The following is a 22,877-nucleotide window of genomic DNA, read 5'->3' as shown; positions in this document are numbered from 1 at the left end:
CTATTCAGACCTACTTACAAGAGGTCTCGAAAGACCCACCCGGGCAAAGGTGAATGCCTAGGAAGATATTTAGAACTACCAGGAGCACGTATGCATAAAAGGGTTATACTCACTCGCGGTTTTACCCCGAGACTAGAAATGACCTGGGTAGCATCATGTCCTGCACCTGTCAAGTCTTCTTACGTCACAATCATGGGGTGATGTCAGCCTTGGAGTACTCACAACGTGGATTTGTGATATTTTCTATTTTCGTCTAGTGTAGGCTTTTCCGCCCCAGGCACTGATCATTACAACGCTTGGGAAGGATCTCCAAAAATGTTGGCTTTCCTACATATGTAGACGATGTAGACAGCTGCGCCCCCGACGATCCTGGGGCGTGGCCTTTCCACTTGTACTTCAAATCTGCAAAAACCAAACATTCTATTGGCATACCTAGATCGTTACTCTGTACCTATCCCAAGACACCAACCTCCATTTATGGTAATACAATACCGAACATTAAAGTGCAGCCCGGGGGCATATACTGAGCTTTGCTTCCCCAGTGACTCCTGCAGAGGTGACGTATCAAGTACCTTTGTTGATTTAACTTACTACCTGGGCGTAACCCGGGTATCTATACATTAGCCCCGTCGCATATAAACAGCCTCAGGAACAGGGCAACGTCAAGGGACAACACCGCGAATTCCCTATGGAAACCAATACGAAGAGAATCTAACCCATTTCCCCCACTCCAAATATAGATTCCAGAATAAGCCTCATTTTAACATCTACCGTCCCCGGAACGCGGGCTTTCGCTTTTCGGCGAAGGCACGCAGCGCCTCATATCGATCCTCAGTTTCAATGACACCTTCATACGCCTGGTTCTCAGCAACTTCACCCATGAAAGATCCCTGCACAGCGATGAGTGCCTGCTTCAAGGCGATAGGCCCGCCCTCGCAGATATCCAATGCCAACTTGATACTTTCGCGCAGCACTTTCTCCCGGGCCACACCCTCCTGTGCACCCTCCTCGGGCAGAACTTCAACCAGGCGATCACACAGACCCAGGAAGTAGGCCTCGGGGCCGTGGACCCGACGCCCGGTGAGAATGAGATCGCGCGCCCGAGTGGGCCCAATCAGTGCCGGGAGACGATAGGTACCGCCCGCACCCGGGATAATAGCCAGACGGGTTTCGGGCAGACCGACGGTGCATGATGAGCCGAAGACGCGGAGGTGGGTGCATAGGGCGAGCTCGAGGCCGCCGCCTAGAGCCATGGAGGAAATCGCTGAGATAGTGGGGACTTTGAGGCCGGCGAGTTCTTTGAAGGTAGAGCGGAGATCCAAGAGGAACTGTTCTGTCCTGGAGTGGGGATATCGGTTAGTCGGGGCAGCGAGTGGGTTAATGAGGGAAACTCACTCGCGGTGGGTCATTTTGGCGCGTTCTTTCAGATCTGCGCCAGCGCAGAATGCGGCGTCAACGTTACTTGACAGCACGACTGCTCTGGTAGGTCCGTTACCGTCTTCCGCGGCGATAGTCTTCACGTGCTTGGAGAGAGTGTCGAGCAGGTGGCGCGAGATCGCATTGCGGGCATTGGGCCGGTTCAGTTGCAGCACGCGCACATGTCCGGATCCCGGGGCTGGGATTTGCTGGGTCAAGATTATATCATCCTCGGCGGCGCTGGTGCTGAGCCGCGACACGAACACCCGGGTGGAGGTCACGGTGGAGGTCATGCCGGGGCGCGTGAAGTTGGAGAGAGGTGTAAGGCGGATAAGCCGCGGCGACATGATGGCGGCCATATTCCGGGTCAATTCTATGGATCGAGGAGTACTCGGTCGCACGCAGGCAGTGTTTGAAGAGAGGTCTGGTAGACTGGGAAAGTGGTGACAGAAATTAAGTGAAGTTGAACGGAGCTTTGATGTGTGGGGAAAGCTCCCCGGCCGACGTTTGCCGACCCGAGTCCGGTCCTTGGGGTATCACATTCATATTGCAACTAAAAATACACTATCTGTACACTTTATTCAAGATATTCTTCAACATCTTCATCACTAGGCCATTCCCAACCGGGAGTCTGGCTAACGAGGTCGTATGCCTCTTGCACCTGGCGATCCGATGCTACCCGAGCATCGTCCGGACGGTGCAGCTTCTCCAGGAATACCCGAATCGCTGTAAAGGTCTGATGCTTCATTGCTTCGCCGTTCAATTCCTCGTCCGCGACTTCGTTCAGACGAGTAGCTGACTCACTCATCCACCGTAACAGGTATAGCAAGCCTTCGTCGTCTCCGACGAGCCCCAGGACTCGCACGAAGCTATGCAGCGTCGCATAGGACGGGACATGCAGTCCGGCAAGCACATGAGCCTCCGACTCTATGGTGAATATACTCCGCTCTGCCAGTTCTGAAGTTTTCGACGCCGGAAGAACAAGGCCGTCAAATTGCGATTTCAGAACCTCGAGTCCATTCGCAACCATAGCGTCAAAAGCTTCCTGTCCGTCACAATTGATCTCAGCAAGGCTAGGTTTTTGTATGAGCCGAGCTGCTTCCTCGACAAGGCCATCATGGTGCGTTCCAGCATCAACTGCTCTTTTGAATGCCAGGCATAGAAATTGAAAGTTTTTCATGCCGAGGTCGAGCTTGCGAGCTTTCATCAGTCTCAAGACCGCAAGCACTTCCTGCCATACAAGAATGCGGTAAAGATCTTGATCCCGGAGGGTTCCTGAGAGGCAACTTCGGATCCATGACCTTCGAGAAGTTGATTTTTGGCTTAAGGTATTGAGGATATGGGACCAGGCCTGATGGCAGGCTGGCTTCAGCAGCTTGACCAGTTGAATAGCATGCCACAAAGACCTTGGATGGCAAGGTTCTCCAAGCTCTTCGTTGAGGCCAGAAATATCAGACATAGGCCCGGGGCTTTGCTTGCCAGCCATGAGGACGGGGAAATGATAGAGAAGGGGCGTGCGTGGGGCGACACTTTTGGCAGTCACAAAGAAAGATGAGCAAAGGAGCTTGATAAAAGCGGCAAAGACAAAATTTGGCAACGATTGGAGAGCCTTGATATGATCTGCCTTGTCTCCCGGCTGCTGGTACCACGGGGTGCACAGAGCCGTGATCTGCTCGTCCGTCAAGTCACTGTATTGCAGATACTTCACGCCCAAGCGGAAGTTAGAAGTTGACTCAAGAAGCAAAGCTAGGAACCTCCCAGATGGACGAAATCCATCCGATAATATCTGGTCAAGAAATTCCTGCGACGACGGTGGCTCTGTTTTCACATAGATGAGGTCTCGAGCGGAAGCCGGTTCAGGGTGAACCTCACGACCATCACCTGGCAGAGCAGAACTTTTGTGATCAGATCCTCTCTTGACCGCTTTCTCCCGATATATCAATTTCTCGGCTATCGCAACATGAATGGCAGCTTTCTGAGGAAGATTTTGGTCGCGGTAAGCCAAAAGCAAGCCCATGCTTCTCGAACAGTTCTCGTAGCACGAATACGCGCAACCCAAACGGCATAATGGTTGGAATCCACGTTGTGCTCACGAGACAAAGACCCAGTCTGATGCACCAGGCTTCTTGTCTGGACCGTCGGGCTACCGTCTGTATCCCAACCAGCCAGGACAGAACACATTTCTTCCCAGGTCTGGTGGGAGTATCCAGCCTCTTTCATTTGTGAAAGCACATTCATTGCACGGCTGATAATGCCCTCATTGCCCCGCTGTGTATCAATGCCCAATCTTGCTTCCTTCCACGGCGGCCACGAGGGTGCCTTTAGCTCAGCTGACTGACGCTCCTCGGCTGTCTTCTTATGGGCCATCTGGACCGCAATGACCGCCCGATAGCCCCTTCGGTTAAGGGGAAGGACTGGCTTATGTGTCGCCATAGCTCTAAGGAGCTCGAATTGCGCCTCCTGCTGAATGTTTGATGATCGGAAGGGGTGGATTTTTGTAGGAAGCGAGAGTAACTCAAGACAGCTGTTGAATTTGGCAGTTCTGAAGCCATCGGCTTTATGCTCGGCCAGGCTCAAGAGCCGAGTCTCCTTAACCGGGCCGGCCGTCAGGAATCGAGAGAATGAGCGGGCAATTATGGGCAATGCTTCGGGCCATACCTGCCGGGCATGTCGGATTAATCGGACAACAAGGATCATGCATGTACTTCGGTCGATTGCAGGGCGAGGCTTGGTTGGAGGCTGGTTTGAGTGGGTTTCAAAGTCCCTTGGGAGAGCATCCAAAGCTGGAAACGGCTGGCCACTCATGAGATGTAAAGAATGAATTAGAAGTAATCGAAAAGACTGAGCATCCAGATGCGGCTCCTTCAAGAGGAAAAGAGGAATGAAAGTTGGAACACGACTTATTTTGGAGTCGGCTTCCAGTGCAAACATCCGGGAAATTGCCTGGTGATGGGTTTGGCTCTTCATGATCCATGCCCATGAGACAACATCTTCGATATCATAGCCTCGCTCGGTCAGAAATCGTTGGCTGTTCGTGCGGAAGACTTCGGTGAGGACAAAATCTAAGTTAACTCCTTCCAATATCTTCGAAGTGCGTGAGAGAGAAGGCTCGACCAGTCGAATGTATTCTCCAAGAATTGTTTGAAGCGACTGTCGATCTGGTCGACCATATGTCTTCTTTGGACCTCGGTGTCTCTGAAGAACGCGTCTCGGGACCTTTCGATCGGGGTTGACATAGGACAGATCGACCGCCCGCGTCGACCGCTCGCCGGATCCTAATATAAGGCGGGTTCTTTGAAGACTTTTCGCAAGGTATTCGGAGGGTGTAGGTTTCGGTTTCGTTTTCGGTCTTAATTTCGACGGTTTTGATATTTTTTCATATTCCGTAGTCGTAGGAGGCCCATCATGACTGTTGGATTGGACGGGTGTTGTAGAGGTATGGAGGAGGGTATTGAATTGGAAGTAACGTCGGGGGCGAGAGGGCTGAAGGGCACATCGAATATCACGGTCATAATGTTGCTTGCGACATGATCCGAGCAGATGCGCCGCTCTCACAGATACCCCCGACAGACTTCGGGCATGATTGAGAGCGGATGACATCCATGAATGTCGTCATGAAGATGCCCTTTTCCCAAAGCCTCAGCTCCAATGAGCTCAATGATGCGTGACGATGAAAGCTTGTAAATACTCAAAAAAGCGCGCGGCAGAAAACGGAGATAATCACGTGAGGATCGTCACGGGCAGCGGTTTTCGGGAAGGCGCGCATTTCCAGTCTCGATCGGTCTTCTGCTTTGCCCCTTCTACCTTGTCAACTTCTATTGACTGGGAGTAATTTCAGGCAATGACTTTGTCTGCTTGATTTCATTATCCTTCTACTCTACTTATTTCTCCCGTGACGTGGAACATTCTTGTGTTGACCCCTCGTCGCGATCTCATCCTTTCTCGATCCTGTCTCGAGCCTCCCCCCATCGATACTGATCGAACAGTTCTCTAAGCGACTGTGGATCACCCGCAACATCGATTGACAAGCGGTCTTTTACCACTCGGTCGCGTCCTCTCAGCCTATATCCCGACAGTTTCAACATCATTAAGGAAATCGTCTATTTGGGAGGGAATCGCGTCGGAAGAAACCTGTGAACATCTGCATTGTCGCGACTTGCCCACCATGAGTGCCGACGAAGGCGGAGATACAACGCCGATGCCAGCCACAAACGGCGAGCCCCATCCGGATTCGAATGTGGCCGCGACTCCTGGGAAAAGGAAGCGTTCTACCCAAGAAGAGAAGTCAGGCGCAGATTCCAATGCCACCACAGCGCGCGAAAGGGCAAATCTTCACGAGAACTTGCGGAGCCTCGTTGACCTGCTTTTGAAGTGAGTATAGCCTACGTTTTTGCATCCTCTACGCCGTCACTAACAATTAGCAGGCATGACACCGAACTACAGCTACTCTCATGTCACTTCCCAAACTCCGGAGCAAAGCCCCGAGCGAAGCGCGCCAAGGTTTCGAGTGACCAGGAAACCTCCAACATTCAAAATCGGGTCGAATCGGACCGCTACAGTACCCTGCAAGAGTTCTTGGCCGATATTGAAAGGGCCTCTGCCGCTGTGATCGAACGCAACCAGAACCAGGCACATGGCACTAAGACCGACGGCGCACCTCTGACTGAAGTCGTCAACCGTATCGCAGCGTTCAAAAAACACATGAACAGCTTGATCGGCCAATCATTCGTCAACCAGCCCGAGGTCAAGATCGAGTTGTCAGACGACGAGGACAATGATCAGATTCATTCGACCGTGTCTCATGTTGGTGCACGCGAAGACAGACAGGCGCTGACTCTGTTTGGCGGAGGCCAGTCAAATCCGAAGCAGCTGTTTTCAAGTCTGCAGAAGTCGGTTCAAGTGCCTTTACAGTCTTCTGGGTCTGATGAGCAAAAGTTTGTTGAAGTACACGAGGAACTTCGCGAGGGCGCCTTGCCGAATGGCATCGCGGCTTCCAAGGTGGTTCCTTATAACTTGAACGCCACAATGCCCCCAAAGAGAACATTTGGAGAAGTTTTTGGCCCTCGCCCAGGATTCCCCCCACTGCGCCCTCCGCAAAAACATGATTACCAGAGCACCTCGGTATCCTGGATCGACCCGTTCGATGCTGTTTTCGACCCCAAGTCGTTCTTCGGCGAACGCAACAACTACTGCCTTTCCTCGCTTCCTTCTGGCCAATGGCTGCAATACGGTGGAGTCACATCATCTCCCGCCTTCTGGTCTCGTGTCGAAAAGAACCATGCCGAGGTCAGGCCGAAGCATGGCGACCCTGCACTCTGGACTGGTGATGACTCTTCTCTTCTCCAGGGAGTCTACTCTTCGTTTGCACCCTCATTCGACAGCTCTGGTGCAGTCCTGGAGGCCGATTCGAAGGATATGGTGTGGTGGGAGAAACGGGGCTCAAAGCGCTTGCGCACCCTCCTCTCTCTACCATATCAAGATCCAGAGGAGGAAGCTACCTCCGTGGAACCGGGCAGCATTGGTGATCTCGACGATGCCGCGCTCGAGGAGATGATGAAGGCTTGCGACACTCAGGACTTTTCTTATGACTTCGATCAAGAATACCCGAGCAAAGAGGATCCGGAGAGCAGGGATTCTCAAGAGATGCTCCAAGAGATCTCCGAAATGCTGGACACCTTGAGTTCGTACCAGAGAATCCGTAACCTTATCGACCCCTTCGAAGGCGAGAAGGAGGAGTCAGATGAGACACCCGCTCCAGAGTTTGGCACTCCCGAGAACCCGTCGGATACTGAAAGAGCTGTTTACGAGCATTTGAAGACGACCCTTATCTCCATCATCGGCAGCCTGCCTCCATATGCCATTGCAAAATTGGACGGTGATCAGTTAGCAGATTTGAACGTCAGCCAGAAGATTCTCATAGAGAATCCAGACTACAGTGGTACTATGGAGAGGGATGACTATACATTGCACCAAGAACGAGTGGCGTCGATGGCAGCTGCATCAAATGCTGCCAATCGAACATCCACGCCTGCCGCGGCACGACCTGGCAGTTTCTCGACGCCACAAACCGCTTATAACCAGCGTCCTTTTGCATCCAATGCTCGTGTCCCTCAATCACAAGGAGGTTTCCAAGTGCCGCAGAGTGCGCGTCAGCCCTCTGCCTCGGGCTCCTTTACACCTGGATATACTGCTGGTCGCCCACCAAGCACTCCCTCCCAACGCCCTGGCTACACTCCGCAGCAGCAGTATTCGCAGGCGAACTCGCAATATAGTCAGGCCAATAATGTGCCGCAGTTCCAACGTCCGGTGCAAAACGGTTACTCTGCCCAACAGAGCCAGTCTCCCCAGCCTTATACCCCACGACCCGGGCAACCCGGATATAATGCCACCCCACAAGGCCGCACTCCGTATGCCAACGCAGGCCAACGGCAACCGTACACAACTCAGATTCCTTCACAGGGTGGCTACTCAAACTCCACTTCCGCTGCAACCTACGCACGCAGCGCTGCTGAACAAGCCGCGCTAATGGACCGTAACAAGGCCCAGCTTGCTGTTCAACAAAGTCGTCAGAGCCCGTCAACACCACAGCCGGGCCTTGAGGCCCGTCAATCGCAAGAGGGCAGCTTGACCCCAGGCAGCAGACAAAACGGCACACCCGTCGCGTCATAAGACAATATCTTCTTCTATTTTACAGCTTCAGAGTGAAATGTATTTCGTGCAGTCTGAAAAGTTCCTGTTACCATTCCGTCTGCGAAAACCAACCTCATTCGACCGTGTTTAATTGCCCACGATATTATTTTATTTTCTTCTTTTCCTCTGTGTTGCTAATGAATGGTTCCTGTCCTCATATATATGGGGATTCATGTGGTTTCTTTCCGGTGTTTTTAAACAGCGATCGGCGTGTGAATGGCTCTTAAAGGCTGGTCTAGCCTGGGTGGTATGGGCTACCGATGGCGAGGCATTATGTCTTTTGTTTACAGTGCTTTTTTTTAGAATGATTGCTTTCGTTCGACTGCATTTCTATCTCGTATTTGTAGGAGTCTATCAAGCGCGTTCTCAGCGGGTTATAAGCATGCCGGCTTCATATCTTGGAAGGTTGACTTGACAGAAGTATTTCTCCAGTGTATAAGCCTTCGTCCATGTCAGTCTACGGTTCAGACAATAATTCAACCTTCAAATGTTGGAAGTAATACAATCCCGGAATTCATTAACGTCTCCTAAATAGTACAGACAAAAGAACCTTAGTGCATCAAATTATCCCAAAAACACCTTCCCTCATAACCACCCTCTAGATCCGCCCAACCCGTTCGAATCAATCCAGATCCCAAGACTGGTATTTTATTCACTATCCAATCTCCAACAAAACAAACGCCATGTGTATCATTGCCAGTCCCAAGATTGAGCGAGCTTTTTTCTTGTCCAGACTCTGAAACCATTCCCCTTCTATGGATCGAGGCCCGGTCGAAATGTTCATGGCAAACAATTCGCACAGCAAAACGAAATATGAGAATTGAGAAATGAAAGACGCAAAAGAATTCGTAATTCGTGTTGCTCAGATAGAGCTAAGGTATGAACATGGCAGCAAGGGTCATGAAGCCGAAGTATCTGAATCGTGTTAGTTTCATCTTGGGTTGGAAGCTGATTGGGTAAAAACATACATTGTAGCGCATCTCCAGCCATCGCGTGAATCGACCAGAGTATCGATACCGGCAGAGTAGTTCGCTGCAATCGCTGCTGCTGCACCGCCGACGACTGTAACGACGACGAGCCGGCCTGAGAATTCGGCGATCATGCTGAAAGCCAGGAGTGGGAATAGGATTGCTCCGGATGCAATGACGATGGCCATGTTAGCAGGCGCAGCGGCAGCGGATGCTGCCAAGCGGGGCGTAAGAGAGACAAGATCGGCATCTTGGTCTAGGAAGCGGGTCTCGGCGGCAGCGATAGGGTTATGTTGTTTCATCCAGGAGCGGTAATTTTGCACATCGTCTTCTGAGGCTCGGGGGAGAGTCTGGAGGACTTTGCTGTATGAGCTAAGAGCATTATCTGTAGTTGGTTAATAAAGAATATCTTTGCTGAGGTGGGAAAAGGTTCCTCACTATATTGCTCGATTTTATGGGTCAAAGCAGCCATAAGATCCATGCGTCGATAATGCAGTGAGGAATACGCCTGCGACTGGGCCTCCATTCGGCGAGAGGCAGGCACAGGCTTGATGCCTTCTTGTTCGGCGGTAGCGATGCGGTGCATCTCTTCATACTCGTCAAGAGTGTGAAGCTCTTCCTCCATCTGGGCGATTTCATCTTGCAAGTGGAGTAGCACGCGGTGGTTCACGCTTTCGAAGCGGCGGTATAGTGGTGGAAACCCAGCCTTTTCCTGCGTGGTCGAGTGGGTGAGGTGCGATGCGACTAGTCCGTAACCCGATGACACCTGCGAGGCGCTCGAGTCTCTTCGTCTCGTTGGTGTGCCGCGGTGGAGGCTATCCTCTGGGCTACTCGGCGGGGAGGGTGGCAGTGGTGACCGGTGGACAACAGATGTGTCTCGTGAGTCATAGTAGTCTTCAGGGCGAGAGATTTGCAATTGGTGTTTGGATGGAGGAGGTGAAGGGCCTGTTGATTTGTATACCCCAGCAGATGATTTTCTTGGGTGCGATTGTTTGCGCGCTATTTGCATTTGACTCTCGGCAGGAGGAGGGGCCGGCGCTGGAGGTGGGCGTGAGTCATTAGAACTCCTGGATTTCCTGGTGGATGAAGGCTTAATCGTGGTTGGCGGTGTCTTGGTCTCGGACAGCAGCGAATGTGAGGGAGCCGTCCGAGGCTGAGGGGACTGTATATTTGTGACTGGTTGCGCCTGAATCGGAGGCGTGGGTTCGAGATCATCGGATTCCGACGATGATGACGAGGACGAGTCACTGCTGCTGTTGTCCAAAAATTCAAAGACATTCGGTGATTTTTTGTCCGTTTCGGCGGGGTTATTTGGCGATGATGCAGAAGCCGCCTGTGGATCCAAGGGTTCTTTGGATGCATTGTCCTGCCCTGGAGAATCGGTTCTTTCAATGTATTTCAAGACTTCAACAGGACCAGCCTGTGTGCTTATAGTTGAAACGGTTGACGAGGTTCTATTCCTTCCATCTTTCTTGGACTTTCGTCGTAGACTATGAGATCCGTTGTGGAGCGGCATGATGATCGGACGAGTTCGGAAGTATCCGGGTCATCGCTTGAAGAAAAGATTGTAGTTTTAGGCCATGCCCGTCACAAGGAAGGTGGAAGGGCATAGAGGGGGCCTGGAATGATAATGGCGACGAATTCTTAGATGCGTCAGTATGGGGGCCCGAGGCATGGCACAAGGGAGGGCCAAATTCCGATTAGATCGCACTGAAGACGCGGAATCTAGGGGTTGAGACCTGTGCAATGGAAGGCACTAAGCAAAGAAACTGTGGAAGTGTGAAAGTCTGAATAATGTGATGTGTGAGGCCTCCCCCGCGTCCCTCGACATTCCTCAGGCGGGCTGATAAGAGTTAAGTATAGCCCGAATGGTTTAGCAGCGCGTAACGTCAGCTCCAAGGGTCGGAAACAAAATTGGCGTCACCACGGGGCTAGTATGGGGTCGAGGCGTCTCCCTTGTGGGGGAAGCAGCCATGCAATTCGTCACTGAGAGAATCCCCGACAATCTGAAGCAGATGAGAAGCGCCGGCGGGCTTCAGATCGGCAGCCAATGACAAACGAGTCGCAAGGAGGATCCTTGAATCCCTGTCGATCCAAGAGTACTTTCAATCTGCTGTGACTCCCGTCTGATGTCGCACGGGAAGTGAAGAAAGATGAGAGGATCAGGATTGAATCGGGCCTTCAATAGTCCTGTCAATAGTGTGGGCCGATGGAGTCGCAAATCAGCAGGGCAAAAGCCGGCGCCGTCCAGTTCCGGATCGCAATGCATGTGTCTGAACCGAGTTAAGTCATTGAGGCCCCATCGAGGGATGTGCTGGCGATTCGCCCGACGATCATTCGCGCCTTGCGTCCCTTCTAGCGGTCTGGCAGCCCCGTTTTCGAGGTATGAAGCGGGGACAGGTCTGAGTTTGTGACCAGTCCACGCCGTGCCACATTGCAATCTCTTGCTTGCAGGGTGTCTTGCAGCAGGATGGAGTTGAGTGCATTGTCCATGGTCAATTGACGAACGGAGGGTATGTGCTGGCACTGCATTGTTCGAGAAAAGGTCGCGATGTTGACTCGACTCCACTCCACTGATGATGTGGGTCGAGAGTCGAGACTTCCCGATCGCCTTAACGAGAGATGATGGATGACTGCCCAACGGCAACCATGGAACCATCGAACACCTAGCGAATTCCTGATTGTATATCCATCCCTAAAACCGTAGTAACCTACACCGCTATGGTCCTTTCGCTGTGCTCGAAGTCGAAGTTTGTGATTCAAGATGTAGGTCATAGCTACTTCCTGGCCTCTACAAAGACATGTCTAGCCAATTATTGGATCGCTTCCGAACCATATACTGTAGTTATGCAGTTTCAATACTGCCACGAACCAGAAAAGAGTAAGCACCTGGGAAGGAATATCAAGTTTGCTATGCGATGACTCAACGTGGGGGGCAACCGCAGGGATGAGAAACGCTTAGCGCGGATGCAATAGACTTGATCACGGCGCTTGTATGGTATATTAAAAGTTCCTCAGTCGGGATTGGCCACATTCTAAACAGACTTAGTCCAAACTAAAACATGGCTCGATTTTGCCTCGATTAAAATAGGACTAGTCAAAGTTTCTGAATTACTTCATGGCGAATTGAAGTGGCGGTGACCCGGTTGTGGCTGATGTAGTGGCGGTGCAGATATCTGCAGTAGAACATCTACAACATCGTATCTATTCACCCTCAGAGACTATAATTTCACCGAAGAAGGAAAATTTAATCAAACAAAGCTATTAAAGACCTTCATAGAAACAATTGTGTTTTGTTGGAGATCGCTTCAGTGCAGAACTACATCTCTCCGGACCTTGGCTTCCGCGGATCTTCCATCTTCAACCACCACCGCTCTCTATGCTCCGGCCATGGCCTTCCAGCGGCGCTGTCCGCGCTCTGACCCGAACCGTTCATCGTCCATTGTGGATTCGCCCACCTAATGTCTATTTCACTACCGTCACACCCTCCCACCACGCCACGTCCGCAGACCACATCCCTCTCCGCAAACAACTCAAGCAGGAAGCCAAGAGCCTCAAGGCCCAGAAGAAGCAGCGCAAGAAGAGCGAAGAGGCCTCCAGACAAGAATGGGAATTGACGGTTGGTGTGGAGATTCACGCGCAGCTGAACGCTGGATCCAAATTATTCTCTCGTACGACTTTGACTGTCTCCGCAACTATCGCGTGTTGCTAATTTTTGTTTAGGAGCTCCGACCTCCGCCAGTGAGACCCCCAACTCCAATGTTGCCTTGTTCGACCTTGCCTTCCCGGGCAGCCAGCCGGTTCGTCTATATCATAGGGAGTGGATAGACTCGAGCTCATGCGATACAGGAATTCCAAGCTGCCACTCTCCTCCCTGCCCTCCGCGCGGCCACCGCTTTAAACTGTGATATACAACCAGTCAGTCGATTTGACCGAAAGCATTATTTCTACCAAGATCAGCCATCCGGCTACCAGATCACACAATACTACGGTTGGTGCAGTTCTTCCTCGACCAGTGAGACGGAAGCTAACGGCTTGCAGAGCCATTCGCGCGCAACGGATGGGTCGATCTATACGACTACGATGGGATAGCCCCGGAAGATGGCAGCACGATTCGCATCGACATCAAGCAAGTCCAGCTGGAACAGGACACGGCCAAATCCCAAGAATATCCGCCCTCGACTCAACTCCTCGACTTCAACCGTGTCTCTCACCCTCTGATCGAAATCATCACGATGCCGCAGATACATACCCCCGCAACAGCCGCCGCCTGCGTTCGAAAACTCCAAGCGATCCTCCAGGCATGTGGTGCCGTGACAACGGGAATGGAAATGGGTGGCCTTCGTGCCGATGTCAACGTCTCGGTTCGGCGTCGGGGTGATGCGCCCGGGGCCTACGAATACGACGGAATAAGCGGGCTGGGGCAGCACACGGAGATCAAAAACCTGAGCAGCTTCAAGGCCGTGGAAGACGCTATCGTTGCCGAGAAGAACCGTCAGATCGCCGTGCTGGAAAGTGGCGGTGTCGTCGAGGGTGAGACCCGTGGGTGGACGATTGGCAGCACCGAGACTCGCAGGCTCCGAGGCAAAGAAGGTGCTGTCGACTACCGCTACATGCCCGACCCTGACCTCCCACCACTGGTGATTGGTGAGGACCTGGTCAGCTTGATTAATGACAATCTTCCGACGCTGCCTGATTCGCTGGTGCAGACCCTCCGGGCAGGTTACGGTCTCTCGATTGAGGACGCTAAACCATTAATCGAGCTGGATGATGGGGCCCGACTGGAGTACTACAGAGACGTGGTCGATATCCTCCGCTCACTTTATACCGATCAGGATGACCAAACGCAGGCGGCCCTCGCACGTGTTGCGGGCAACTGGGTTCTCCATGAGCTGGGTGGGTTGTTGACCAAGGCGGACCGGCCCTGGGACGAAGAGATTGTGCCGGCCCGGTCTCTGGCCGACCTCATCGACCATCTCCAGCGAAAGCTCATTACCGGACCCACGGCCAAGCAGGTGCTTGCTGCAGTGTTTGAGGGAGATCGTCGGCCCATCCCGCAGCTACTAGAGGAGGACAACCTCCTTCTACGGCCGCTATCGCGGGAGGAATACCTGGCACTCGCCGAGTCGGCGATTGCCCAGAACCCCCAGATGGTTGAGCAGATCCGCAACAAGAAGCAGCTGGGGAAACTGGGCTGGTTCGTGGGGCAGATGATGCGCACGGGCGAGAAAGGCCGCGTCGAAGCGCCCAAGGCCGAGGAGGTTCTCCGCAAGCTGATTCTGGGGAAGTAGCATGTAGAAATATTGTAAATACGGATAGACGCAAATGATACCCTTGTACTTTTGGATTTTTGGTTCCCGAGAAGAGTGAAGACTGAAGTCCCTCCAGTCTAGTAAATCGCCGTTTACCGGCGCAACCACCAAACGCGCCTCAAAAGATCCCACGAAAGTCGGAAAGCCATTACGACAATAATCCGGCACTGCCCCTCACCGAAACTGGGCGATTGCAACGCAGTGGAACACTTGGGTGGACTAAACGGGGCAGCTCTCCTCAACCTGTACTTAACGGAAGTGATGGAGAACCCGGCGGAGTGCCATGATCCCTAAAAGCAGTTTTTAGCGACTGTCCCTGTCCGCGGCCAGGAATGAAGAAGGGCCGGTGTGATTCGGAAAGGGGGGGTCGAAGATATAAAGCTGTGCTCTTTGGGCATTCTTTAATTCCTTTCTTTATCAGTTGAATCCTCCTCCTGCCTTCAATCCATCTTTGTTCCTCTCATCGCAACTCCCATCTTGGCTCCACTTTAATTTTCTAATCTTATCGCGCATCTCTCCAAGTTTCCAAGCTTCGATCTTTGGCTTCTGCCTTTACGAACGTCTCGGATATCGTTTCCTGCACTCTACATACCTTCACAATGACGCAACCACCTAGAACTATCACCTCGCGCTTCCTCAGCCACCCCAACCAGTTGGGTGTGGTCGCCGTCGGCTTCAATGGCGGACAGGTAAGAGACAGTCGCATACTACGATGCAGGGGGCCATGATAGCTAATCCCCTTTGCAGATGAAGAAGGGCGTTGAGGCCGCCCCGATGGCCTTGATCGAGTCTGGCCTGCTCGTCGATTTGAAGGAGGACCTTGACTACGAGGTTCACCACGACAACACCGTCCACTACTATGAGAAGGATATCCCCGCCGAAGACCCGGACCACCGCGGTATGAAGAAGCCCCGCGCCGTCAGTGCCGTCACCGAGCGCCTGAGCTCGCAGGTCTACAACTATGCCAAGGACGGCAAGTTCGTTCTCACTCTGGGCGGCGACCACTCCATCGCCATCGGCTCCGTCTCCGGTACGGCTAAGGCGATTCGCGAGCGGCTAGGCCGGGAGATGGCGGTGATCTGGGTCGATGCTCACGCCGACATCAACCTTCCCGAGTTGAGCCCCAGTGGTAACATCCACGGTATGCCCATGGCCTTCTTGACCCGGCTGGCCCGGGAAGACAAGCGCGACATCTTTGGCTGGCTCCAGGATGAGCACATTGTCAGCACGCGCAAGCTGGTGTACATTGGTCTGCGCGATGTCGACCGCGGCGAGAAGAAGATCCTGCGCGATAACAACATCAAGGCATTCAGCATGCACGACATTGACCGGTATGTATCCCGTGGTCCCGATTGAGCTTTCCTTGCTAACTGGTTCGAAGTCACGGTATTGGTCGCGTCGTCGAGATGGCTCTCGCTCACATTGGCAACGATACTCCGATCCACCTGTCGTTCGATGTCGATGCGCTGGATCCCCAGTGGGCGCCTAGCACTGGTACCCCGGTGCGCGGAGGTCTGACCTTGCGCGAGGGCGATTTCATTTGCGAGTGTGTGCACGAGACGGGCAACTTGGTAGCTATGGACTTGGTGGAGGTCAACCCCAGCCTAGAGTCCGTGGGAGCCGCGGAGACCATCCGCGCCGGATGCTCGTTGGTGCGCAGTGCGTTGGGCGATACCCTTTTGTAGATTGCGTTTAAGATTATAGAAAATAGAAGCGAGGGATGACAATATCACACTATGATGAAACTCTTGAGTTGGAAAAAACCTTGGTCGAGGCCCACGCGTATTCCCGTACATCGTACCTGAGACTAGATTCCCCTGCCACCTCAATTTCCCGCTGATCAACAAATCCCCCTCCACCGGTTTTCTTCTGTTTGCACCCTTCGTACTTCTGCCTCCCTTCAAATCTTGGATTCGCGCCAGACTCCAATCTTCAAATACCCCTCATCCTAGCCTATAGCTCCAAGGTCTCCGTCTCCGTCTCCGTCGCTGCGCCTAGCGCCCGATGTGCTGTCCGGCCTTATTGGCCCCCCTCCCGGAATCAATCGAATCATTCCTCGAATCGAAGTATCCACGCTGCGCTGTTCGGGTCTCAAGTCGATCGCGATTCACCGACAATCATAAGGCGATCATATCGGGCATTTGCGTACACCGCGAATCCTATATATCGAGGCAACGGAGGGTTGGCCCCGACACCGACTGACATTCAAAACACCCGACTCTATCATTCATAATACCCTCACTCATTCACCATGGCGGTTGTGCGCAAAGTGACCCGACCTCGCTACCACTGGCCCGAATTCCAGCTTAACGTCTGGCTCATCGTCGTGCTTGCAGGCTCGGCAACATGTCTAGGCATATTTTCGTGGTTTATGGTCGTACAAACACAGATGGACCTTGGGACGCCATGGTGCGTGCTTTCAATTCGGGCATCCTTCTCTTTCTGTGAACCTGTCTTTACTGACCCTCTTCCAGGCTCTTCCCATTCATGGTTACCGTCAGTACCTTGGGCGTCGCTTTTATTTTCCTCGTCCTCGGCCTGATCGCCAGCCATTTCCTGCTCCCGGGTATCCTGATCCTCGGCAGCTTCATACTCTTCGTCTTGTGGTTAACAGGGCTTGTTGAAACCTCGCTGCAGCTATATGGTGTCTCCGGGAACATAAACGATAATTGCCAGATCTACGTGGTTGAGAACGTGTCTACGGGGAACAACATCAACACGATGGCATGGATCATGCAGAGCACGCTATGTGAGTTTTTTTTTTTCTGGTTTATTCTTACACCCCTGCTGACAGTTTCTTCAGGTAACTGCTGGAAAACCGCCTTTGCCTTCGAGCTCGTCAATACTATCTTCTATCTATGGATGATAGTCATGTCGTGGCAGGTTCATCGAAACTATTATCATTAATGATTGTGATGTCTTTCTTGTTTATACCTTTCTTGTTTATCTTGTTCATGTTCATATCTTTTCATGTTGTGATCTGTGATACCATCATTTCTGCATATGATTTGGCGTTCAGGAGAATATCATGTTTTCTACAGTTTGATTTGCATGTTCTGCAGTACGATTTCCTCGAGCGAGCATCCACCAAGCAGCGCGAATCAACACGTTCAGAGCCAATGCCTGAGTAGCTATTTCCTATAGTGCAATGTGTTTACTCGGACTTATAGTTGCGCTGTCAGTAGGAGAAAGTAAAGAATGTCACCAGGCAAGGCTTATTACATACGCGAAAACCTCTAGCTACATTTGAGCGATAATATTAGTATCCACTCTAGAGGTACAGGATAGACCCTAATAGGCCCTGATAGGCCCTGAAGCGCATACTACCCCGAATGCCCCCATCTAAGAGACGCCGACTTCGCCTAAAGATAATAGGCACCCACTGGAACTTGTCTAATGAGCGTAATAATCGTTGATATAGTTTTTCTATGAAGGAACCAATCATTTAAAACAATTTAAAATAAGCTACATTCCACGTTCGTTATTGTATCCGAGATAGTACTCGGGTATTCCGTATCGATACCCCTAGCTCTCGGCCAAGGAATTAGGCGTAGGCCATCTCCTCGCAACCCCCTGTCATATCTTCTCGCTGTATACGTACCGCGTGTCGTGGTTTAGATTACAGTCTCATAATCGGCTGGAGACTACATAGGATCCGAAAATGGTATGGGATCGAGGTAGGAAGAAGCGATTGACCTTTAATCTATCGGCAAGAATGGAGAGGACCCGGAAGTCCCGTAAGGAGTCGAAGAACTGGCGGGAGGGCCGAATGTAGCTGTCGAGATGAGTTTCAAGAATCGAGACCGGTGATCGGGGTGACGTGGATGATACCACTGTGGAGAAGACGCTGGTAGGGGCGAGCAGGGCTGGAAAACAAGCGAAGTCGTTGCAAAGCCACGAAACAGTTCAAGGTGTCTCGGTGGGCTGTACGGTAGATCTGGCCGTCGGAAGCCTCGGAATTCTAAACAGTGAAGACTATTCGATACGATTGGATTCTGGAACAACCCATATAGATCTCTCGCGTTCAGTCGAGGGTATTTTGAGCATTGTACACTGAAAATGAAACACGCTATCTCACAATGGGAAACGACAAGGAAAAAAGAAAAACCCCCATTTCCACCGACGCCCAGAAAGAGAAGATTGACCATTGGCTTGAGACATGAGTACAAATGATATGACAAAATTCAGAAAATGTCGTATATGCTGCGTGCAAGACAACTCTCTTGCCCGACACCAACGACATACCATTCATGCAGCAGGAGAGCTTTTACTCTGCGAGCCGAGAATACGTGATGAGTTGGCGGATGATGGTAGGGTCAATGTTGGGGAGCAGCAAGGCCCCGAGAAGTTGCTCTTTACGAGGGACAATTCCGGATGGGAAGCGGAGGGGAGAGGAGTCATCCACTTGTTTCGATTTTTCTGCGAGCCGGCGTAAGATAGCCAGTCCGCGATGAATGATCGAGCCAAACGCGATGGCTTCACTCTCGGCTTGGGGTCTTGGCCGCATGCTGATTTGTGGGAAGCGTTCATTACAGAGCATACACGAGAGTCGCAAGAGGTGAACGGCAAATCCATCAGTAGATCCGAGCCAGCACTTCGCCATGACTGGGTCCACGAAAGTCGTCAGGACATCAGCGGCCAGGAGACCATGCATAAGGAAAATTTGGCGCGCATCGGCAGCCGCCAGAACACTCTTGTGAGGAATCGGGCTGATGGCAAGGCCGAACGCACGAGTGAGAAGCTCTGGCCTAGGCGCAGAGCCATCTCCTGAGAAGATGGCTGAGAAATGAGTCCGATTCGTATCGTCCTTTGCCAGGAACTTGGCAAGGGCGTCCACAGCTGCCGGGGTGTATCGGTGGACGGAGGGGTTAAATGCGGTGAACATCACTCGGTCGGACTTCATCGATGGCTCAGGCAACGGTGAGAATGAAAGCAGGAAAGTCAACAGATTCAACGCTTCCTCTTGTCCCGGCATTGGCATGACATGGGCTGTGTTGCTCATGAAGATCACCGCATCCTTCATGAATTCCAGAGTGTTCTGGTTGGACCGCAAGAACATTTTCCGAGTTCCAAGGTAACGGCAAACATCGGCAAAGAACTGGGTGAGCGATGGAACAGCGAATGCAGCCAAAGTCGAATCAGCGGGGAACGAGAAGTTCCGGAAAATCGTGGTGATGGCAATGATTCGGTCAACCGCCCGGTCACATTCGTACTCAACACTGCCAAACTCAGGCACATCAGCGAGGGATGTGAACTCGGAGTAGCAGGCTCGAGTGACATCTTCATATGATTGTAGTTGCATGACAGCTGATGTCTGTGGGATGTGCTTAACCAGATAGTCAACCTGATCTTGGGCGCAATCAACCAGACTCTCCACCAGATCTTCACAGTTATGGAGTGAAATATGCACTTGAGGGTCGCATGAGACAGTTGTGAGAGTTTCCAAAGCAACTCGAATTTCGCCCAGGATGCCGGACTTAAGACTCATGTTCAGAGCATGGAAATCGATCACGCCCAATTCTGCGAACCCTGGTATGCCTGGCCGTAATTTCAAGATATCATCTCCAAGCCGATACATCTCCTCCACATTGATGGGTCCGTGGAGACGAGGATCGTCCAAAGCCATGGGTTCATAGGGATCCTCGATAGGCTTCTTGACGAATTTCTCGGGTTTTTGTTCAGCTTGAACTGGTGTTGTTGCCGTACCTTTCCCTTGTTGTGACGGCGAGGGTGCAGCAAACTGACTCGCTGCATCAGTCGGGGGAACTGAAGACTGTGATTGGCGCGAGACGCTGAGTCGATGACCAGACTGGGGAGGTTTCTTTTGACTTGGTGCTTGCGTTGGTGTTGCGAACCCATTGACTGGGGTCGCCTGAGAATTGGTCGAGATGGGAGTGTTATTCTGAGGGGAGTTGGCGAGTTGCTGAGGTTGTTCAAATCCTTGGCCGGGTTTGACCGAGGGTGACTGGAATTGCTGCATGGCTGAGGGGTCGTTCGGCTGCCGCTGGATTCCACCTTGCTGCATTTGGTCGGCAACTTGTTTTTGTTGCGAACTAAGGAAGGCCTGCTCGTAAGGAGCCAAATTCCTTGAGTGGTAATCCCGGATCTCTTGCGCAGCCGTGGGGAACTGCATCTGCGCAAATTGGAATTGTTGTGCAACATGTGGCCACATGTTCATTTGAGTAACCTTCTTTGATCCGCCCATTCTCATCACCGTTCCATAAAGCTGGAGAAGGTTCAGCTGACGACCACAAATCACAGGGTTCATGTCCAGAGGAAGGTTCCGGGCCATCATGAACTTTTGCAACCCGCGCACAAAAACTTCCGGGTTATTAGGCTTTGCGATATTCTGTTGCATCTGCCGAATAGCCTGCATTTGCTGGGGATTGCCCTGAGGATTCATTCCACCAGACCCAACTGGGCGCGGTGCCATCTGTTGATTGGCATTCATTGGCCGATTTTGATTCTGTTGCTGCATCTGCATCTGAAGTCGTGCCTGCTGAGCCGCGATTGCCTGATGATACCCTTGAGGCACTTGTTGCATTCCACCCTGTTGCATCCCGCCAAATTGGGCCTGCATAGATGGCTGTTGCGCCGCTTGGCTCATCCCATGTCCTTGCTGGAACTGCCCACCCATGCCTTGCGGAAAAGCTTGTCCCTGCATGAAATTGGTATTCTGTGGGGTGTTCACCCGGCTCCCATGATCTGATTGGGACGGGGACATATGACCACCGACATGCGGGCCAGCCGGGGAGAAAGGACTTGGGGAGGCAGTGCCCATACGAGCACTCTGCTGGTCAAAGTCCTGCATAATTGGCGACTGTGTCACATTGGGCGACGCTCCTTGCTGAAGGTGTTGGTAGGGCGTAGGATGTTGAGGGAATTGAGCTTGTCCATTTGTGGGGCCTTGATATCCAGGATATGGTACCTGGGGAGTCTGCGATCGCGACCCAGGCATGCCGCCGGGGCCTGGCCGTGGCGACATAGGCATACCATCTTCGGGTCGGGCTCGCTTGGACGGAATCACTTGGTTAGGGTTGTGGAAGCCCGGGGAGGCATTCCGTGACACGCCATTGTTGAACATGCGCTGGAACTGAGTGGGGTCTTGGGGAGTAGGAGAGGTGTGGAGGAAGGCAGAGGGGTCTATAGTGGAAGGATTGAAAGCCCCATTATCCTGGCCAGGGAGGGTCGAGGCGTCGGCGAGCCAGGCATTCATGTCGTGCGGTTCTACCAACCCATCTGTCCAAGCAAGACGGTCAGCAACAGCATCACCTAGCTCCACGCGCCATCATCGTGCGGAAGTGAATCACGCGATTTCCATCTGATTTATCAATACAGAAATAGAGGTATGGGATGTGGGATGAAACCCGAGACCATATAAACGCGTATGGCTGGGATGTTTGGGGTCGCGACTCAGTCGCGACTTGACCCCCGGGGGGTCAAGTAAAAGGCAAGGAAAGCATTCTCCCAACAAATAAAAAAGACCAAGAGGGTAATAGAAGAGGGGAGGGGAAGAACGGATGTACATACCGACAAGGCTGGATGACTTAAATTCCCGACTTGCTAACGGGTGACTGAGGCCGGGACCCGGAATTAGCAGATGAGACGAGGAGCAGAGGTTGGAGTTGGGTGGTCACGTGGTTTGTAGCCTGAGGCTGCCAGGTCACAACGCCGGGGCAGGGGCAGCGCGGAGCAGAAGGGGGGAAGTGGGAAGGGCCAATAGGCTGGACTGGGCCACTAATCATGGGCTGGGGAACACACTGGTGATCGTCCCTAGGGCCACGACAATGCTTCGGCCCGAGAAACCGTAGACAAATTGGGGCAGAGGAGGGTGCGTTGGGTGGGCTGCGCCGGAAGAAGGGGGGGGGAAGGCGAAAAAGGGAAGGGGGTAGTTGTGGGTGCGTGGCCACAGTAAAACAGTAATAATAAAAAACACGTACGGGGGGAAGGGGGAAAGCCGAAAAGCAGAAATAATACTTACAGTCCAGAAGCCAAAAGACCTCAGTTAGGGATCAAAGGGGAGTGGAGGCAAAGAATGGTGAGGGAAAAATTACTCTCTGGGTGATGAGAACATGCGGGTACCGGAAAGTAAGGAATGCATCACTATGGCGGCTGTTCTGTTGTACCACCCAATACACTCCGTATCGTACGTTTTGTTTTTCCCTCTCTTCTTTTTTTTTTGGGGGGGGGGGGGGGGGTCCCTTCTGTGTCTATTGTGCTAGTTAGTTTTTTGGGGTTAATTCATCTTTCATGTCTCCAGGATGCGGAGAGTTGCCCCCGTTTTGATTGAGAGGGTTTATTTGCCATGACGTTCGCGGTTAGCGAGTTTCGGCAGCCTCATACCGCCATAAGGAAGAGACCGAGTAGATCAGTCACAATGCAGGTGCTAGGGAAAGAGAGGTAATTTTCTCGATTTCCCAGTCCATGGGGAGGAGGAGAAAGGAAGGAAAGAAAACAGAGAGAAAAGGACGCTGGTCGGACACAAATCCAG

The 22,877-nt window shown here is 52.3% G+C and overlaps 8 protein-coding genes across 8 annotated transcripts; 4 read left to right on the top strand and 4 right to left on the bottom strand.

Annotated features, from left to right (window-relative positions):
- Nucleotides 1–767: 767 nt before the first annotated feature.
- On the bottom strand, nucleotides 768–1,775 carry N7443_010712 (putative mitochondrial methylglutaconyl-CoA hydratase (Auh); the record flags this gene model as incomplete). Its single annotated transcript, XM_056890768.1, has 2 exons — nucleotides 768–1,338; nucleotides 1,396–1,775. The coding sequence occupies 2 exons, from the start codon at nucleotides 1,773–1,775 to the stop codon at nucleotides 768–770; spliced, it is 951 nt and encodes a 316-aa protein (XP_056737259.1).
- Nucleotides 1,776–1,993: 218 nt separating this feature from the next.
- On the bottom strand, nucleotides 1,994–5,016 carry N7443_010711 (uncharacterized protein; the record flags this gene model as incomplete). Its single annotated transcript, XM_056890767.1, has 2 exons — nucleotides 1,994–3,391; nucleotides 3,445–5,016. 2 exons carry the CDS (start codon nucleotides 5,014–5,016, stop codon nucleotides 1,994–1,996), a joined length of 2,970 nt encoding a protein of 989 aa, XP_056737258.1.
- A 565-nt stretch (nucleotides 5,017–5,581) lies between these two features.
- Nucleotides 5,582–8,085, top strand: N7443_010710 (uncharacterized protein; the record flags this gene model as incomplete). The annotated part of the gene is made up of 2 exons (XM_056890766.1): nucleotides 5,582–5,787; nucleotides 5,841–8,085. 2 exons carry the CDS (start codon nucleotides 5,582–5,584, stop codon nucleotides 8,083–8,085), a joined length of 2,451 nt encoding a protein of 816 aa, XP_056737257.1.
- Nucleotides 8,086–8,978: 893 nt separating this feature from the next.
- On the bottom strand, nucleotides 8,979–10,590 carry N7443_010709 (uncharacterized protein; the record flags this gene model as incomplete). The annotated part of the gene is made up of 3 exons (XM_056890765.1): nucleotides 8,979–9,021; nucleotides 9,075–9,459; nucleotides 9,513–10,590. The coding sequence occupies 3 exons, from the start codon at nucleotides 10,588–10,590 to the stop codon at nucleotides 8,979–8,981; spliced, it is 1,506 nt and encodes a 501-aa protein (XP_056737256.1).
- Nucleotides 10,591–12,453: 1,863 nt separating this feature from the next.
- Nucleotides 12,454–14,365, top strand: N7443_010708 (glutamyl-tRNA(Gln) amidotransferase subunit PET112; the record flags this gene model as incomplete). The annotated part of the gene is made up of 4 exons (XM_056890764.1): nucleotides 12,454–12,745; nucleotides 12,798–12,874; nucleotides 12,924–13,065; nucleotides 13,116–14,365. 4 exons carry the CDS (start codon nucleotides 12,454–12,456, stop codon nucleotides 14,363–14,365), a joined length of 1,761 nt encoding a protein of 586 aa, XP_056737255.1.
- Nucleotides 14,366–14,985: 620 nt separating this feature from the next.
- On the top strand, nucleotides 14,986–16,071 carry N7443_010707 (arginase; the record flags this gene model as incomplete). Its single annotated transcript, XM_056890763.1, has 3 exons — nucleotides 14,986–15,075; nucleotides 15,134–15,717; nucleotides 15,768–16,071. 3 exons carry the CDS (start codon nucleotides 14,986–14,988, stop codon nucleotides 16,069–16,071), a joined length of 978 nt encoding a protein of 325 aa, XP_056737254.1.
- Nucleotides 16,072–16,637: 566 nt separating this feature from the next.
- On the top strand, nucleotides 16,638–17,293 carry N7443_010706 (uncharacterized protein; the record flags this gene model as incomplete). The annotated part of the gene is made up of 3 exons (XM_056890762.1): nucleotides 16,638–16,795; nucleotides 16,861–17,135; nucleotides 17,190–17,293. 3 exons carry the CDS (start codon nucleotides 16,638–16,640, stop codon nucleotides 17,291–17,293), a joined length of 537 nt encoding a protein of 178 aa, XP_056737253.1.
- A 1,360-nt stretch (nucleotides 17,294–18,653) lies between these two features.
- Nucleotides 18,654–21,602, bottom strand: N7443_010705 (putative ARID/BRIGHT domain protein (SWI1); the record flags this gene model as incomplete). Its single annotated transcript, XM_056890761.1, has 1 exon — nucleotides 18,654–21,602. The coding sequence occupies one exon, from the start codon at nucleotides 21,600–21,602 to the stop codon at nucleotides 18,654–18,656; it is 2,949 nt and encodes a 982-aa protein (XP_056737252.1).
- Between the last annotated feature and the right edge of the window lie 1,275 nt (nucleotides 21,603–22,877).

The sequence above is a fragment of the Penicillium atrosanguineum genome (genome assembly GCF_028827265.1).
Source record: "Penicillium atrosanguineum strain IBT 20685 chromosome Unknown utg000008l_segment0_segment0, whole genome shotgun sequence".
Lineage (NCBI taxonomy): Eukaryota > Fungi > Ascomycota > Eurotiomycetes > Eurotiales > Aspergillaceae > Penicillium > Penicillium atrosanguineum.
The sequence above is the reverse complement of the archived record's forward strand: the minus strand, read 5'-3'. Positions and strand labels throughout refer to the sequence as shown.